This window comes from Miniopterus schreibersii (genome assembly GCF_964146895.1).
Source record: "Miniopterus schreibersii genome assembly, chromosome: 19".
Taxonomy (NCBI): Eukaryota; Metazoa; Chordata; class Mammalia; order Chiroptera; family Miniopteridae; genus Miniopterus; species Miniopterus schreibersii.
Genome location: NC_138119.1, coordinates 14068367 through 14088022, shown reverse-complemented (window position 1 = coordinate 14088022; position 19656 = coordinate 14068367). Strand labels below are relative to the sequence as shown.

At 45.7% G+C, this 19656-nt stretch overlaps 1 protein-coding gene across 4 annotated transcripts; it reads right to left on the bottom strand.

The window, feature by feature from the left end:
• Positions 1-184: 184 nt before the first annotated feature.
• On the bottom strand, positions 185-17390 carry SLC25A44 (solute carrier family 25 member 44). Of its 4 annotated transcripts, none has more exons than XM_081121174.1 (5): positions 17105-17249; positions 15145-16210; positions 10592-11229; positions 5887-6014; positions 185-2972 (listed from the first exon to the last, which is right to left on the bottom strand). In XM_081121174.1, the coding sequence occupies exons 3-5, from the start codon at positions 11214-11216 to the stop codon at positions 2781-2783; spliced, it is 945 nt and encodes a 314-aa protein (XP_080977300.1). In that variant the 5' UTR covers positions 11217-11229; positions 15145-16210; positions 17105-17249; the 3' UTR covers positions 185-2780. The 4 variants fall into 4 exon arrangements, 3 of the variants coding, with proteins under 3 accessions (XP_080977300.1, XP_080977299.1, XP_080977301.1); XM_081121175.1 differs by lacking the exon at positions 15145-16210 and adding an exon at positions 3125-3170 and having other exon boundaries at positions 2885-2972; positions 17105-17240; XM_081121173.1 differs by lacking the exon at positions 15145-16210 and having other exon boundaries at positions 17105-17390.
• Positions 17391-19656: the final 2266 nt, after the last annotated feature.

Below are 19656 nucleotides of genomic sequence, written 5' to 3'. Positions count from 1 at the left end.
TCCCCGATTGGCCGCTCCCGGCGTTGGGCGCCTCCGATTGGAAGCAGCGGAATGTCTATCACCGAGCTGCCGACTGGGGAGGGGAAACTGCTGGAGGCTGAGCGCGGCACACAGGTAAGAGTAGTGGTGTAATGCACTTCCGTCCTTTCTCCGCTAGCCTGCAGAAGAAGCGCCAGCCAAAGCTCAGGGGCTCAATACAAACTTTTAATTACAGTTCAGAGACTTTGTATAGTTCAACAGTGAATGAATGTTCGCAGTTAGTATTCACAAGAGTCCGCTTAACCAAATGTTAACCGCATCATTTTCATCCCATCCCTCAATACTCCCCGCCCATCAGGTTTCCCGTCTTGCCCGGTCTCCCAAGTTTCTTCCAGTTTTGGCTATGGGCCAGTACATCAGACTTCAGCTGGTCCAGTCTATGGTCCTGGGAAAACGGAAGCCCACTGTCCCATTCCCACCAAGACATATTTTAATCGAACCCAATTAGATGGGAAAGTAGGGGCTGGGGGTTTTCATTATAAAAAAAAAAGCTCATCATCCTTTGAAACTCGTGTATGCAGGGGGCAGCACACAAAATGGGTGAATGGCTATGAAATACTGTACAAGAAAATAAGAGGGAAAGGAGTCTGGGAAGGAGAAACATCCTAAGGCATGAGAGGCAGGAAACTATACCTCCTGTCTATGACACTTAACCCACTTTGCCATTGTGGGGACAAGTTTCGAGGGAGGGGAAGGTGTGGGGCTGGAAAACAATCTCCAAAGGTGTCACTAGAATGAGTTTAAAGAGAGAAGGCTGGCTTCCATTATGTTGGTAGTTCTTTGTTTTTTTAATCCTCACCTTGATTGGTTGCCTCCCACATGCACCCTAACTGGTGCCGGGAATAGAGCCTGCGACATAGGTACCTGTCCTTGGCTGAAATTGAGCCGGGGACTCTTCGGTCCTTAGGCTGATGCTCTAACCACTGAGAAAACTGGCTAGGCCATATTATGTTGGTGGTTCTTAGGGTAAAGGGGTAACTGAGGGGCAGGAAGACTCAGAATGATCTGTGGACCCAACCCTTTGGATGACCATTTGTGGGTAGAAATTGAAGGACTCTAGACAAAGTGCAAGAAAAGGCAAACCAAAATAAAGATTAAAAGTTAAAGGGAAAACAACTCTCAAAGATAAAAAACCAAGATGGGCAGTGGCAGTGGTGAAGGTAGAAAAATGTTTTCAGATTCTGATTTGGCCTCGGTGATAGAATGTGGGGCAGCCATAAGAAACAGCAAGGCTTCAGAAGGTAGCTAGCACCTTTCAAACTGGCACCATGGCCCTTCCCAGGGGGTGGGACCAATAAGAAGGTCTGAAGGATCATCCTGGCTGTGTCTCAAGTTGAAGTGTGGGGTTTGATATGCCTTCTTTTCATCCTGTTCGTTGCACCTCTCTTCACCTGCAACACAGGCTTGGTAGACAAAGTAGGGAGGATGAAGCAGGGAAGGAACACTCATCATCTAGCTCCTGAGAGCATCGACAGATAATCTCGGCAGTATCAGGCTGGTATGCAGTGGTCCTGGTATTGGGTGACTTCCTGACCCACTCTTTACTCTCTTCCAGACATCCCGCTAGAGAGGGTACTGTGACTGGTATGACTTCACATTGGGGAGAAGAAAACAACAAACAATTCCACATAATCAGAGATTTCCATTGTGAGACAACATCCGTTTCCATGAGTATAAGTGACTGGGATGTGTATGTGTTATAACTGCCTGGGGCTGAGAACCTACATTGCCCTCTCCTAGGCTTGGCTCAGCTGGACTGGGGAGATGGGCTAGGGCACACATATCCTCTTGTTACTTTCCAAACCCACTACTCTCTAAATCTGACTTTTCAGGGTAGTGCTCCAAGTCCTATGTGCCTCAGACAGCCTGATCTACTTAAAACTGTGCCTACCACTGTAGTCATCTGGGCCAGGGGAAGCCAACAGCTTATATATCCTGAGGTGGCAGGGACTAAAGGGACATGGAAGGGATAGGGAACTGAGATTGAGGGAAAAGCTACATTACATTTTTCTGAGGAAGGGGTGGGCTCTGACTGCAGGACTGGATTGGTGCTTTAGCAGGACAAAGACAGTAACCTGGTTCACAGACGTTAAAAAAATATAAACACACAAAATAAAGTATTAACATTTCTCCCCAACCTAATAACTCCAAAGAGAGGATGAGTGCTCTGAAGTTTCTGCTGTACCTACTCCCTGTGCAAAAGTGCCTGGCACCTTGCCCCTAGAGGCAGAAAAAAGCATAGTAGTCTAGTGGGCAAATTAGTCCCAGAATAAAAATAAACCTAAGAGCTGAAGCAGGAAAGGACTGATGGCAGCTGCTTGGAATCTGGGCTGAAGGCCCAAGTGGAAGAACCAGTGGTAGTAAGCAAGCTCTTTGTACAGCTCTTATCAGGATCTTAAGAGACGCAGATGAAAAAGGAAACCAGAAGAAGGGTTAGCAGGGGAGGGGTAGAGTGGGATTAGTGGGGAGGATGGGTTTCTTTAGGGCAGGACTGAGTACAGGAACTGAGTGAGGAAGCCCAGTTTGGCAAGAAAACTAAAAAATAATGGGGGCAGGGGATGCAGGTGTGGAGCCTCTTCAGCAAGAGCAGTTCAAAGTCTCTGTTCCTGTCCCAGACCGGGCACCTGGCCCAGGGCAGGGCTAGGTATGTGGTAGGGGCACTTGGAGAGGGTGCTATCCTCCCTACTCTGCCCCTAACCCAGAGTAGTGTGGGAAACAGCAGTCTTCTCTTCCACCACTGGTTACCAGTGTCTCGAGTCCACCAGCTCAGGTCGGAGGCTGAGTTTCTTGAGGCTCTCATAGCCCACCACAATGACAATGGTAGAGGGCGTGGCTGAGATGATTCTGGCTGAGAGGCCCTTCATGAGGCCCCAAGGCCCCTCCTCTGCCATCAGCTGTCTGAAGGTCAGGATAATGGAGTTCTTGCCCTCAACCTGTCAAAGTCAACACAGTGAAGGGTCATGGTCTGCAGTCAAAACTTCTCTGCTCATTCTCTGCCTTAGGCAAAAGTGAATTTGAATTCTGCCCTGCAATGTACTAATAGCATAACCTCAGTAATTTACTTAACTCTTTGCATTTCAGTTACCTTGAATATAAAACAGTGAGAGGAGTTCCTATGCCATGTGGCTGTTCTGAGTGGTAAACAAAAGAATACTTGTAAATGTTGAGAACATGGCCTAGTAGACAGTAAGTAAGCATTAGTCATTCATATCATTAGATAAGCTACACAGCTATGAGTCTTTGGATTGGGTGCTTCTCTCCAGTCTCAGGGAGTCCGGATTAAATCACCTCTAAGGTCCTCTGCAGCTCCGCCAGTCTGATTTTGACTGTGGTCATCTCAATCCCTCCCCTCTGACTCTGTTATCTCCCAGGCCTATCTTCCCTATCACATTGGAAGCCTGGCTAAGGCAGGAATCTCTTTCTTTCTCAACAGTTCTGCCCCCTCCCCCAACACCCATACCCTGGCACCAAACTACACCTTTAGAGACCTCCCACTCATACCCTCAGTCACAGCAGGACAGATGCACTCCCTGTTATATCTCCTCCTGTCCTGTATGACTTCACAAGGTGATCCCATCTATGGCTAAAAACATCTCCCCACTCGACCTGCCTCCTTTAGCACCCTCCTCCGCACTCCCTTCGTCCTTAGTCCTCTCATCTGACCACCTCTGCTCCCCTAACCCTCGCACTTGCCACAGCCATGTCAAGGGCTTTTTAGCTATACCTCTGGGCCTCATATGCACTTTATCTCCTCTGGCTTGGAAGCACCTCAAAGTAGAGACCTATCCTTTCCCTGGATCTCCTTGTGGAACAAGGCTCAGGAGAGAATGAAGGTGAATCCTATGTAATTTATTATTTACAAACCTATTAGATGCCAATTAACTCATTTTCATATGTGTGGTAAGCAGAGGACATTCTTTCTTGAGACAAAAATACCTAGATGTTCCCAGACAAGAAAAAGTTAAAGGAGTTCATCACAAAGGCTGTAACAAGAGACAAAGAAGGGCCCAGCAATGCCACTTCTGGGTATTTATTGGAAGAAACCCAAACACTAATTTGAAAAGACATATGCATCCCTACGTTAACTGCAGCATTATTTACAATAGCCAAGATATGGAAGCAACCTAAGTGTCCACCGACAGAGGAATGGATAAAGATTTGGTACATATATACAATGGAATGTTACTCAACTATAAAAAAGATTGGAATCTTGCCACTTGCAACAACATGGATGGACCAAGAGGGAATTAAGCTAAATGAAATAAGTCAGACAGAGAAAGACAAATGCCATATGATTTCACTTATATGTGGAATCTAAAACACAAAATAAATGAACAAAACAGAAACAGACTCATAGATACAGAGAACATTTTGATGGTTGCCAGATGAGAGGGGACTTGGGGGGGGCAGGTGGTAAAAAGGGGGAAAGGATTAAGATGTGCAAATTGCCAGTTAGAAAAACAGTGCCAGGATGTAAAGTACAGCAAGGGAATATAGTTATAACTATGAATGGTGTCAAATGGGTACTAGACTTATTGGGGTAATCATTTTGTAATTTATATAAATGTCTAATCATTATGCTATACACCTGAAACTAATACAATATTGTATGTCAAGTGTAATTGAATAAAAAATTATTTAAAAAAAAAAATCTAGATTTACCAGCCACCTCCATCCTAACATCCTGGTATCAGGGAAGCTGACTGCACCCCCAACCTAGTAAGGTTATTTTTCTTTCCTCCCCTCCTCAGCTTTCCTCTTAAGCTACCCAAATCAGACATTAACCCCCCCCTCCCCCAATCTCTTGACTTAAAGTTTTATAAAGCAAAATCGGCCATATATATATTGTATCTCATCATCCAAATTCTATTTCCTTGGACTAGGTAGTGTGAAATTGTTTTTGAGCTGACTGAAGACAGGAACTATAACTTCTGGACAGTACCACCTAGGGCTTTGTCAGTGTTTTTGCTGAGTCCACACAGTACAATCTGTAAAACCTATTCAAGAACAGTCACTCTCTTGCCCTGGCCGGTGTGGCTCAGTTAGTTGGGCGTCATCCTGTGCACTGAAAGGTTGCCCATTCCCAGTCAGGGCACATGCCCATACTGCAGGCTTGATTCTTGGTAGGGGGCATGCAAGAGGCAGCCAATTGATGTTTCGCTCTCACATCGATGTTTCTCTAAAAATCAATTAAAAAATCTTAAAACAAAAAAAGAACAGTCACTCTCACTGTGGCTGGTGTGGATCAGCTGGTTGGAGTGTCGTCCTGTACACAAAAAAGTTGTGGGTTCGAGTCCTAGTCAGGGCACACGCCCAAGTTGTAGGTTTGATCCGTGGTCAGGGCATATATGGGAGGCAACTGCTGGATGTTTCTCTCTTACATCGATGTTTCTCTCTCTCTCTCTCTAAAATCAATAAAAACATATCCTCAAGTGAGGGTAAAAGGAAAAAAACAATCTCACTGCCTGTAGAGAGCTCACAGAAACCAGACAGACTTATGAAATTAACTGAAATCGATATTTCTAATGCTAGTAAGGAAAATGTGGTTGATAGTCTGTGCTAATAGGATAAAAGGCTGTAAGAAACGAGTAAGAAGGACTAGAGGCATGGGCAAGTAAAGGAATAGAGGCAGACAGGATGAGAAAAACATTCTAGGTGTTTCAAAGTGCTCAGCTGGTTTCTGTACATGGTAAGTCATAACCACAAGGAAGAGGCTTGGATGAGCAGGAGAAGGCTGGCTGGACTAGAGAGCCATGACAAAAAGAGGTCAGGGGAATGCTGGAGGGCCTAGAGATCATTCTTCTAATGGCTTGTGTAAGAGGAGGGTGGGCGTGAGGCTGGTCTTACCTGCACTCGGGTTCGGATGACATCCATGGGATTGGTGAGGATGGAAGCAGTAGCAGCAGCCAGGGGCCCTGAGATGGCTTGAAAGACAATGTGAGGGCACTCCTTAGGACAGAGGTGTGAGAGCTGCTCTGGAAGGGAGGGAAAGACAATGCCTTAAGATATGAGGTACCACCGTCTGCCCTCACACTGCTGCTACCAGTTGGCCCAATGATGACAAACCCTCCATTCTTAGCCACCTTAACCCCCCCATCCCCATAACTCCCATCTTTTTTCTCTTTGCTTCCTTTTGAAACGCCCTGACCGGGAATCAAACTCATGACTTTCTGGTGCATGGGCTGATGCTTCAACCAACTGAGCCACACCAGCCAGGGCCCTACCTTTTGAATTTTGAACCATGTGAATGTTTTTACAAATAACAAATTACAATTGAAAGAGAAAGTCATATCCTACATTGAGAACTTTTTTCCAGCCTCTATTAAGAAACAAAAATTCATTTTTCAAAATGCTGATGAAGAACACTGAAAATAGCCCGGGTTGGTGTGGCTCAGTAGAGTGTCAGTCTGCGCACTGAAAGGTTGCATGTTTGATTCCTGGTCAAGGGCATGTTCCTGGGTTGCAGGTTAGATCCCCGGCTCCGGTTGGGCACGTTAGTGAGGCAACCAATCAATGTGTCTCTCTCACATCGATGTTTCTGTCTCTCTCCCTCTCTCTTTGTCTCCCCCCCCACCATTCCTCCCTTCCACTCTCTAAAAATCAATGGGAAACTATCCTTGGGTGAGGATTAACAACAACAACAAAAGACAAAGAAGATTGATAATACCCAGATTCACCCATTCCAGTATCACTGGAAAGTTCACCTGCAACTGAATTTTCTGCTTTACCCTCCGTTTTTATTCAACAAAGATGTATTGAGTGGCTACCATGAGCCAGTCACTGTGGGTTCTGAGGATGTAACAGTGAATAAAAGAGCCTCAAAAGCCCTGCTCCTGTGAAATTTACATTCTAATGGGGTAGACAATAAACAAATAAAAAGCAATATATAGCTATGTCAGAAGATGTGTGCTAGCTGCAGATAAAACAGGAAAGGGAGGCAGGAAATGCCAAGAGTGGGGGTGAGTGCATTGCCATTTTAAACAAGGTAGTCATGAAAGCCCTCTCTAAGGTGAAGTTTGAGCGAAGTCCTAAAGAAGAGTGCAAGCCATGTGGCTCCGTGGAAAGAACTTTCCAAGCAAGTAACATCCTATGTAAAGGCCCTGAGGCAGGAGCACACCTTAAGTCTTCAAAGGGCAGCAAGGCCAGTAGGCCTGGAGTAGAATGAGGGAAAGAACAGTAGAAGGTCCAAGGGGTAAGTTGTTTAGGCCCTTGAAGCTATTGCAAGAACTCTGGCTTTTACTCTAAGCGAGACTGGACGTAAAATAGATTCATCATCTCAAAGATTCCCTCTCAATTTTCTCTCTACAATTTAGTCACCATAATACCTTTAAGGTTTTTTTTTCATGCTCTTAGTATGGGTGATTTATGGCCAGGCAACTAAATATTAGGGGACAAGTAGGATAGTAGGGGTTGGCAGGGCAGAAGTGAGAGCTTCTAAGTCCCGGTAGCATGGCAGAATTCCTTAAGCCCTACCAGAACCACCTCTCCCTGGTTTCTAATCGCTTTCTTCCCCAGGGTCAGCATACAAACAGAAACTAAGTGAACTGGTGGCTCCACCTCATGAGTGTCCTGTTTCTCTTGACAAGAAAGCATTTCATAACCATTTGAAGGTAACATCTGGGCTGGCACTGCCAACCTCCTTGGGCCTGTCTGCACTAGTCCCTAGGCCTGTAAGCTGCAGTGGGATCCAGATGCGATTCTAGTCTTGCATATATGCCATTTTCCTGAGGCTTAGGGAGAAGATGGAAAAACAAAGGCAAGAAGGTGGGGGAAAGAGCCTCATGTCTTTCCGTCTCCATTCATTCAACAAGTGTTTATTGGGCATCTATTATCTGACTTGGTTTAAGTCTCCCCTGGCTAAATGACTTTGGACAAGTAATATAAATCATTATTTGTTTAATGCTTACTAGATGCCAGGCACTGAGATAAGCACTAGACATAAAACAGAGAAATGGACAGGGAAATGCCTTCATGGAACTTACAGTCTAATTAAGGAGCTGGGAGTTAGAGATAAAATAACTGCAAATTATAACAAGTGCTCTGAAGGAAACATGGTGCTGAAAAAGAAAACAAAGAGCCCTCTTTCCAACTGGGTAGTTAAAGAAGTCCACTTGCAAAAGTGGCATGGAAGTTAAGGCTTGAAGCATGAGAAGGACCCAGCCATACAGAGAACGGGGGAAAGGGTATTCCAGGCAGAAAGAACATTATTTGCAAGAGCTCTGAGGTGAGAACAGAGCTTGGTGTCTCAGGAACTGAGAGGCAATGAGGATGGACCAGAGTGTGGAAAGGAGATTAGCACAAGATGGGGCTGAAGAAGCAGACAGGAGCCAGATCATGTAGACCAGTGGGAAGCATTAGATTTTATTCTAAATGCCCACAAGTCAGCACTGTTAGATTTTAAGCAAAAGTGAATAACAAGAACCAATCTACTCATTCAACAAATATTTACTGAGCACTTTGATTTACCAGATCCTGAGAGAGTGGGTCACAGAGCCTGGCACATAGTGGATATTCAACAAATGTTAGTTTCCTCCCCCTTCCAAGAACCTTTCCAGTCAATTATATCTCAATATAGCTGGAAAATATGCATCAGAAAATTAAAGAACCTTTCCACATTGTAGAAGAGATAAGGCACACACAAATAACATCAAGGCAAATGTTATAACTGCCTTAAGAAAGATTCAAGCAATATAATGGAGGTTGAAAGGAGGGAAAGATCACTTCTGGGTTAAGGGCTACATGGAGAGAATGGATTAGGAAGCATAAGGAGCACTTAAGTCATGATTTCATCAGGGTAAGTGTCCCTGGAATGCATTTAGGCAGAAGAATGATACGAACAAAGCAAAGGCAGGAGAGATGACACATGGTTGATGAACTGTACATTAGCTGGCCTGGTTGCAGCATAGACTATACACAGGGGAGCAGCAAGAAGTTTCATTATAAAGGGAGGTTAAAGCCATGTTGAAGAGTTTGGATTTTACTCAGCAAGCAGTGGATCCACTGAACATCACAGACTGGGTTTAAAAAATTAATCCATTAGGGAGGTGAGTGATGCATAGGAAAGAAGAGGCTTGGATAGAACAGGCTGAAGCTGCTGTCCTGGAGGGTGGTAACAGTGGCATGGTTTCCAGGAAAGGCAGTAGGAGTGGAGAAAAAGTTGGGAAAGACATTCTGGGGTCATAAGGACTACATGTGGGGACAAGGAAGAGGGCATGGCCAAGCCAATCCCCAAGGCTTCAGTCTCAGTGATTTGGAGAATAACCTGACCACTGACACATAAAAATAAGTCAGGAGGGAAAGCCAGCTTGGGATGAAGAATAGTTCACAGAATAAAATTTCAGATGTAAATACATGCATCCAAGTTGAGAGGTCAGACAGGACTTTTGTCCAGAGCTCTGGACAAGTTAGTCTGGGAATGGAAAGAGATTTTTGGACATATTAGAAAAGTACAACTCAATTGTAAATGAAATCAAATGAAGATAGAAGGGCAAAGATAGACTCTAGAGAAAATGCTCATGTTTCCTAGGAAGGTTTTTTAACATTAAGATTGCCAGGATCCATTCCCAAAGAATCTGATACAAAGGATCAGGGGTAGAGTCCAGGTATGTGAATTTTACCAAATATTTTAGATGAAATATTTTCATCTAAATGAAATATTTTCATCTTCTGTGTTAAACAGAAGAAAGAAAGAAAAAGAAGTATAGAAGAAGGGGGGGAGGGGGAGGAGGAGGAGGGAGAAGTACAATCAGAAAAACAGAACTAGGAAAGTATAGTGCCATAGAAACAAAATATTATAGGTTAGGATGTCCTTATAAAATCTGGTTAGAAAAGTTCCAAATGGGAAGAGAAAGAATGCCTACTGCCAAGGGTTAGGAGCCAGGATTAGGGAGGCTGCAAGCATAGACTGCCTTAACTGGATTTTGGTAATTACCCAAAACTGGATGTCGCAGGGAAGGGGGCACACTCAGGCCCTGTTCTTGGCAATGTGTTCTGCCCTTTCAGAAGGAAAAATCTGGCAATATGTTTATTGAGGCCCTTGAAAATCTTACCTTTTGACACAGCAATCCCATTTCTGGGAAATACTTAAAAAGTAAAATGTGTTATGAACAAAAAATACATTATAGGAGTAGAGAGGTTCACGATTATATCACATCTTGAATTTAACAATGCTGAGGAAAGGCATCCAACTCAAAACCTCACTATTATTTATTAATTTTATCTCCAAATCCCAAATACCCCTAAACTCTGTCCCTTTCCATCTTCTAATTCTCTGCCAATATTCTACTAACCGTAGCCGATGCCCATGCACCCAGAGCACACGCTATGTTCTAAAATCATCTACTGTACTTGTCTGATTCCCCTCACTCTGATATAAGCTCCTTGAAGGCAAGAACTATATATTATTCATTTTTGAGTCCTCCTGAATCAAATGTTTGCTGACTGAATGGCCCATTCTCCCATTAAATCTCTCACTGTCACATGTACAGAACAATGGAAGCTTAGCCGCATTAGTAAACCCACCTCCACCCCACTCTCCTGGGTCCCTGCTTACCTGCATAGAAGTGATAGAAGGGCCACCAGACAGCACTGTTTGGGATGTAGGTAAGCAGTGAAGCCACATAGCCTCGGTAGAAGCCTCGAACCCCATCAACCCGCAGGATCTGCCTGATGATGTCCTTGGTTTGGCCAAAGGCAATTACCCCTTGTCCCTCTGGGTTCCCTCGCACTTGGAAGCGGCCCGTTTTCTCACCCTTACGCTGCATCATCAGGTGCTGGGAGACCACATCAATGGGCACTGTGATGCTCTGGGCCACGAGAGAGGCCGAGCCACCAGCCACCAGCGATTTGACTGTGTTGCTCTGGCTGTAGTCAGATACGAACTTCCGGGTGAGCTCGTACGTGGTGACATAGCACTGGCCTGAGATGAGGGTGAAGGTGTTGACCAGGAACCCCCGGTATAGGCCAGTCACACCATCTGCTCGCAGGATCTTGATGAAGGCATCAAAGGTCCCATGGTAGAGGCTCTTGCCCTTCTGAACCTGCAGCCGAGTGCGGATGAGGGTGAATGGGTAGACGCTGACACGGATCATCATTGTCATTGCCACACCAAGCACATAGAACTTCTTCTTGTCCAGGTGTTCCCACTCGATGATCTGGATGTTGCGTTTGTCTTCCATTGTGCCCAAAGTCCTGGGGATTTGAGCAGGGTGGAGCGATGTAAGGAAGGAGCTCAGAACTTTGCACTTTCCCCTCCTGGCTAGGCTCTGAAATCCCCCTCAGGCTCTATCTCCCAGGTACTTCACGCAGTCTGGCTCTGGGCATTCCTTCACAGATTAGGAGACTTCCCCTTCTCTCTCCTTTATCAGTCCTTCCCAATTCCAGAAACCATTCCTTACTTCAGTGACCTGCCCTGGCTTCAGTCCCACCTCAGCTCCCTACCCCAAGCCTATCATCTGTTCTGGTCTCTCTGCCCCTGCCTGGGCCTTGGCATTATGGCCCATTCTCCTCATTCTCTGGCTCACCCACACAGAGCTCAGGATGCTAAGAACAAACCAACCACCTAGCAGGATGCAAGGCCTTTCAGTGGGCTAATGGGACATCACTAAGTGACATTTAGGAGGTTCCTAAAGGCTGGAGGGAAGTGCTTCATTTTTGATGCTCTAGGTCCACTGAAGAGGCACAGCCTTTGATCTGCATCCTCAGCAGGGTGCCTCTTTTATAACCATTTACCAGCTGACTCACCTGACTTTATTTCTGGCTTCTGTGCGGGGCCCCTCTGAGCTCCCCTGGCCCACACTCTCTACACTTATATTATTTGCTCCAGTCTGCATTAGAAGAAAGCATGGGGAAGAAGCTAAATGGGGCTTTCACAGCACAGGCACCCTCACACACACACCTCGCCTCCCTCCAATGAGAGTAGAACATTAGGAACAGGGCAAAGGTCAGAGTCCTCTCTGGTTATTAGATAACTCACTCTGGAGAAAGAAAAGAACCACTCGAAGAGTCTTGAGAACTACAGGGTAAAAATCATGTTTGGCCCCTTGTATCCCTAAGCATATAAATCATAACTTTAGTCCCAGATAATGAAGGGAGATTCAAGTAACAAAGATACAGACTCTGCCTTCCAGAAACTCACAGTCTGTTCAGAGACACAGTATCTCTCTGGGGAATGGATGTCAGATAAAGAGATAAAGAATACAGGGCAACCCTGGCTGAGGAGCTCAGTTGGTTAGCATTGTCCCAATATGCCAAGGTTGTGGGTTCAATCCCCAGTCAGGGCACATACGAGAATCAACTAATGCATAGATAAGTGGAACAGCAAAGTAATGTTTCTCTCTCTCTCAAAATCAATAAGTAGTTATATAGGACAAATTAATGTACACATGACCCTCATGTTAAGTGTATCCACTACCTAAAGTTTCAAACATAACTAAAAATGTAATAATTGCATAAAATCAGGAACTTCCAACTGAAGAACTGTCAAATGAGAGGATGTCATATAATAGACATATTCTTAGTAAAGTGTAATGTGCTCCTGTGTAGGACACTGGACATTTTCAGCCAGAAGGGGAGAGTGGGAAGTTCAATTCCAGAAGTGAGAAGTGAGGGGCTCCCCAGGCTCTGAGAGAAATCTCTAAGGGCTGGGAAAGGAGGTGGCCACATCAAAGGGAGAAATCTAGAGGGTTGAAATGTTCTACAGAAGCAGTCCCAGTGCTAATGCCTTGGCAAGCCTCATGTCAAATGTTTAACCAGAGTCCACCTTCAACCACTTTCCTCAACCAAAGGTCCTAACTAGCCTACGTAGTTTCTTGGTGTACCATGGAATTCAGTGGGGAAGCAAGGCTAGCTTTTCAGTATTCCCTGAGCTGGACTGTATCACTTTCATTAAAGCACAGGGTTCCTGCAGTGCACACTGAGTGCATGAGAGCTGAGGGACAACCTCCCTTCAAGGTGAGGCATAGGTGAGGTACATGTAACCAAGACGGGCTTCCTGGAGGAGGACAAGGCAGTTTGAATGAAGAAGGAATACAGGTAGACAGTGAAAGGGAAAGAACAATAGCTTGGAACAACTAGGTTGGCCAGAGAATCTAGGCTGTGGAAAGTAAGGTAGAGGCGGGTTCTAGGAGGAGAACCCCTGAAAAACTGATGTGCCATTTGCTGTGGACAAAAGTGGCCCTCCTTCCCCACCAAGTCCAGAAGGGTAATCTTCTCTTTTGAGGCCATTCAAGAGGAAGAGGTGGTCACTGTCTCCCTGACCCAGGTGTTTGTCATTCAGGGTACCAAGGTCATGTTTCCATTACCACCAAGAGTTGAAGAGAGACACTAGGATTTACTGAATACCTATTACCCCATGCAACCCTTACAACCTAACCTGTGCACGATGGATACTTCTGCTAAATAGGGGAACAGAGGGTCAGATATATTAAAAGGAACAGGCCCAAGGTCACATAGCGGGTGAGTGGTGGAGGCATAATATGAGCCAAGATTTCTTCTTATTCCACCACGCCTTCTACCCCTGGGAGTTGAAGAGTTCCAACACAAATCACTGTTTCGTCTAAAGCCAAGTCAGTCCCACTGTGGGAAGCAGAATGAATGCCCTCATGACTGCCGATCACCCAAGGGTTAAGCACAAGCTCCTGGCCCTGCAGATGCCCAAGGATTTCTCTCAGCTTTGTTCTAGAGAAACCAAGAGCTGCCTCTGCTTTCTCAGTGTGCTTGTGGAGTGACTGGGCTGAGTGGCTGGGCAGTCCCATTGTTGTCACAAGAAAAATACAGCAGGGCTCAAGCAGGAGGGACTCCTACAGGGATCATGCAAATAATGTGCTAAGCAGGGCAGAGAGGCAGAGCAACACAGGATTCTGTTCCAGGACCCGGTTTTGTGGGCACCATCTCAATTTGTCAAGCTGAATCACAAACTACCAACATCTCCAGATGAGAAATCCTAAGGTAGGACCCAGTGCCTCCTTTCCTCCATCTCTGACATGTGCCAGTCTATTTTAAATTCCCAGAAGGAAAGAGGGACTCCCCAAGGCTGAAGCAGGTAACTTCTACTATTGCCATGGTGACTGAAGAAGCCACTAAGAGTCATGCCTCAGAGAGATAGGCCTCTACAGTTGAGAGAGTCATTACATCTACCCTGTTCCCTTCAAAAAGTGGGACTGCTCCTAAAAGGTGGGATCTCAATCTGCTCTTTATTATGTAACTTCCAAATTTCCTGCTGAAATAACCAGTACCTCTTGTTTTATCCTCTGGAAAATCCTCCTTGCAGATACCTGTATGCAGACTTCCTTTTTAGTCTTCCCTTCTCCCAATTCAATCAGCCCAACTTCATTATGGCTCTTCCTAGACCCTTCTTTGTGTACATGACTCCAATTCTGAATTCCCCCCATCTTTTCACACTGCTTGGAAACAAAGGTTGAAGTGCTTCCTATGGAGACTAAACAAATGACCCAAGATGTTCTGAAATAAATCATCAATGAGATGTCAGAGGCAGAACCCTCACTACCAAGCCTACCAGTGGAACGGAACAAACTGGTGGGCTCAGTACACGTCCTCTCCACTTCCACTTTCCTTTTTAGAAATATCACATTAGACTATTCACTAGATTCTGAGATGAGATTCTGCTTCAGGATAAGACAGTGTCACCTGGAAGGCAAGGTCATGCTGTAGAAAGAACACTAGTAGTCAGGAGGTCCAAGTTTGAGCTCCACTTCATTACTTCCTAGTAGGACTGGAACCAAGTCACTTCACTAAAATTCAGTTTCCTCATCAGTGAAATGAGGATAATAAAGCCTGCTATACCTATGCAGTCATGCACCACTTAACGACAGGAATACATTCTGAGAAATGTGTTATTAGGCGATTTCGTTGTTCGAACACCATAAAGTTCACTTACACAAATCTAGATTGTATAGCCTACTATATACTCAGGCTGTATGGTATAGCCTATGGCTCCTAGGTTACAAACATTTACATTATTACTGTAATGAATACTGTAGGCAACTGTAACACAATGGTAAGTATTTGTGTATCTAGACATAGAAAATGTACAGTCTAAATATGGTATAAGAGATAAAAAATGGTTCGCCTGTATAGGGCACTTACCATGAATGGAGCTTGCAGGACTGGAAGTTGCTCTGGGTGAGTCAGTGAGTGGGGTGAATGTGAAGGCCTAGGACATTACTACTGTGGACTTTATAAACACTGTACACTTAGGCTACACTAAATTTATAAAACAACACTAGATTAAATCAAGCACAAGAGAAAATGATGCAATCAAGAGATTTGGTAAACATAAGATGGGAAAGGCTGTTAGTGTGACACGGCACACTGCTTACAGCAAACTTTATTAATCTTCACCCGAGGATATGATTTTTTATTGATTTTTAGAGAAAGGGAGAGAAAGAAAACAATGTGAGAGAAACATGAATCCGCTGCCTCTCGTATGCGCCCTGATCAGGAATTGAACCCACCACCTCTTGGTGTACAGGACAACACTCCATCCAACTGAGTCACCTGGCCAGGATGCAAACTTTTTTATAAGTAGAAAGAGTATACTGTGAAATAATGATTAAAAGTATAGTATAACAAGCCCTGAACCTTGTGGCTCAGTGGTTAGAGCGTGGGCCCAAGCATGGAAGGGTCGCAGGTTTGATCCCAGCTGGGTTGGGGCGTGTGGGGGAGGCAACCAATCAATGTGTCTCTCTCACATGAATGTTTTTTTCTCTCTCTCTCTCTCCCCCCGCTCTTGCACTCGCTCTAAAAATCAATGGAAAAATATCCTCTGGTGAGGATTAACAATAAAGTGTAACATAGCAAATACATAAACCAGTAACAATTTTTCATTAGCAACGATTATGGATTGTATGTATGTGCTATATTTTTATACAACTGGCAGTGCAGGTTTGTTTACACCAGCATCACCTCAAACGTGAGTAATGTGCTACATTACGACTACAGCTTCACTAGGCAATAAAAAATTTCAGCTCCATTATAATCTTATGGGACCACTGTCCCACTGTCGCATATGTGGTGTGTTAATACGTGAGAAAGCATTGTGTTAACAGCAAAGCATTTCTACCATTGCAGAAAGCTCTATTGGACAGTGTTGCTCTAAATCCTTGCTGTTCAAAGTGGTACACAGATCAGCAGCATGGACATCACCTGGGAGCTTGTGAGAAATACAGAATTTCAGAATGCACCCTAGATCTGCTGAATAACAGCCAACATTTTAAGAAGATCTGGAGTGATTAACATATGTTAGAATTTGAGAGACATTACTTTAAATATTAAGGATTACCAGCATTATAAAATAATAACAATGCTCTAAAAGTCCAGGACCACTACGACTAGGTTAGAAGCCCTGACTACATCCTGACTTGTCACCAGAACTTGGCCCAATAATGTCTCCTAGACTTATTCAGATCCTTTCAGTCAACCACCCCCATCAAATTAAATCACCTCCTATAACTCCTGATAAGACACCCATGGGGTTGGATCCTCACTTCTCAACTGGAAACAAGATTTTTGCTTCCTCCTTCTGTTCCTGTTCTCCCTACTGCGTCTACATCGGCGCTCTGCATGTGGGAGCTATCCACACGAACGTGAATGTATTTACATGCTTGACCACCTGTCTTGTTAATGAATATGCATTTCCTTAGAGGACATCCCTGGTGATACCTCGACGCCTCCCTTCAGAAAATCTCCCTTGGATTAGGTGCGATTCCCACCAAGCCTTCTTTTGGTCTTCAAGAGGTGGTCTCGTGATCCCTTACCACAGACACCACATGACAACCCATCACCTGCTCTACAGGACACCCTTTTTATACGCTTTCGTCCTGGCGGCCGCACAGCCGCCTCTGGGTGCTCCGCCATGCCGCTCGCCGTGCCTCTCGTCCCGCCTCCATGGCTGTCAGCGAGCCTCCTGCTCCTCGGACGGGAGAAAATGCCTCGTCCTTCATCCCCCAAACCGCGTGGCGGGCTCCCACGGAACTGCAGCGGGCACTGCAGACACCCTTTGCCTCCTTGACAGGTCTTTGGACCCTCCAAACCCGTGCTTTCTTACCTGCTCAGATCAGAGCGGCCCCGCCGCGTCTGAGGCGACCTCCAAGCCCGGCCCGCTAGGCCGCAGCGGCCACTCTGCCCGCGGTTCCCGGCGACGGCCAGCTTCGGCGAACATCTTCCTCCATCTCGACCCGGCTCCGGGTACTACCGGAACCGGAACACGGGACGCTGTCATTCCCGCCCCCTGGGGGCGGGGGTGAGCGGTGGGCAAGTCCACCAATGGTGTTCTGAGTCCGGGGCGAGGGGGGTCGGTCCTGGCGACCTTCTTGAATTCGGGCAGAAGCCACGCCTCTCCGGCTTCTCGCGCCCTCAGCTCCACGGCGCCTGCGTGCCCTTTCCAGCTCGCGAAGATCGAGTCACCCGGCGCTCCCTGCAGATCCAGGGCTAAATGTGTCACCTAGTGTTGGGGATCTATTGGAATCCTTAAATTAAAATCTAATCTGTAATTTTTGTGTAGCTTTTCTCATCTATGGAGCCAAAACAGTAGAGACCAAACTGTCTCTCTCCAGCTCTTCCACTCTCTGAAAAGCAATGGAAAAAATATCCTTGGGTGAAGATTAAAAAAAAAAAAAGAAAAAGAGCCCCGTGAGCATCAGCCTATGATCCAGGAGATCGAGGTTCAATTCCCCGTCAGGGCACATGCGGGGGTTGCAGGCTCATCCCCAGTAGGAGGTGTGCTGCAGGCAGCCAATCAATGACTCATCATTGATGTTTCTCTCTCTCTCTCCCCCTCCCCCTTTCTCTCTCGGAAATCAATAAAGACACATTTTTTAAAAAAAGAAAGCTTCCTGCATTCCTTCCTTCCAAGAAGTGAAGAAATTGAGGTACAGACTGAAAAGGCTGGCTGAGTCTATTAAGAGCAGATGGAGGCCCCAGGAGCCCAATATCAGCCCAGTGACCTTTTCATCACCCCACACTGTCCCACTGCCCTTGGCCTCCCTCCAGGTCATCAGGGAGCCACGGGAGAAGTCTGGAAAGGGTGCTTAGAAAGTGAAAGGCCTCAGAGTAAAAGTGTGTTGGGCAATGGAAGGGTGCAAAGGTGCTCGCGGGGAAGAAGAAAGAACTAGAGAAGCCGAATAACTCCAATAAGGGAGCCACAGCAAACGGTCTGGAAGAGAGATTGGCACACCCATGTTCACTAAGGCATATTCACAACAGCAAAGACATGAAACAGCCCACATGTCCATCAGCAGGCGAATGGATTAAAAAAGACGCAGTATATACATACAATGGACTATTATTCAGCCTCCAAAAGAGAATGAAATCCTGTCACATGCTACAATGTGCATAAAACTTGAGGATATTATGGTGAGTGAAATAAGCCAGACCCAGGACAAATACTGTATGATCCCACTTATGTGAAGTGCCTAAAGTGGTCAGATTCATAGAGTAGAATGTTAGTTGTCAGAGGCCTGGAGGAAGGGTAATGGGGAGTTGTTCAATGGATATAGACTTTCAGTTCTGTAAGATGAAAAGTTCTAGAGACCGATTATGCAACAATGTGAATATAGTTAACACTACTGAACTGTACATTTAAAAATTGTTGAGAATACATTTTATAGTATGTGCTTTTTATCACAATTAGAAAATTAAAACAAACAACAAAAAACACACCAAAAAAGAAGAAACCATAGAAGAAAGTTGTGAGAACATTAGGGTGGCCAAGGTGTGAAGACTACATAAAGTCAAGGTCAGTTGCTAATGGGTAATTGTGGCGAGTCATTGGGGGGGGGGACAGACCAAAAGGGATTAAAGAGAGGGTGACATTGGGGGTGGAGTCGTGGAGGCAGCCAGCATGGACCCTCTTTGGTGTTTGGTGGTAACAGGAAAGAGAGAGCCAGTAGCGGTGGAGGGCATAGATTCAAAGGTTGGAGCTGGGGATGGTTATTGTTTCGTTTTTTCCTATGGTGTGTGGGAGAGGGGAGATTAAGCTGAAGGAGAGGTAAAGTGAGGAGGCCATGCTGCGGGTCTCTTCAGAGAGAAGGGGGCACAGGCCTTGGTTAGCCTTAGTTGGAAGAGGGACATGTGCCTTTGTGAAAGGAGGGTGAGGGGGAAGGTGGTGTGGGGTGTGGAGATAGCAGTTTGTCAGATATTGAGAAGGATGTAGCCAAGATGGGGGAGGCTGTGTGGTGTTTCTATAAGTTTAATCCACTAAGAACTGAAACCAACTGCTGCAGTGGGAAAGAGGGGCTGAGTTGGAGTCACAAGAAATGTGGGAGAGTGAGGGGCAGCAACGGCAGGGCTGCAGCAGTGACACTTGCCAAATCATCACCCAGTGATGGAGCAGGTGTTGCCCAGCCAGCAGACACAAGCTGAAGCTGGTCAACAGAGTGTTGGCCTGAAAGGCAAAGTTTGAGATACTCTAGCAATGGCAGGAGTGAAGGAAAGGGCTGTGGGGCTGGTTCTGGGGGGAGCTAGCAGGGCAGAAGAGTTCTAGGGAGCCATCACCCCACAAACCTGGCCCTCTCCCACTGGTGCCCTCAGTTCCTGCTCCCTTTACATCTTGCAGTCCTCTGTTGGAGAGCTCTGCTCTGACAAAAACACCACGAGCCA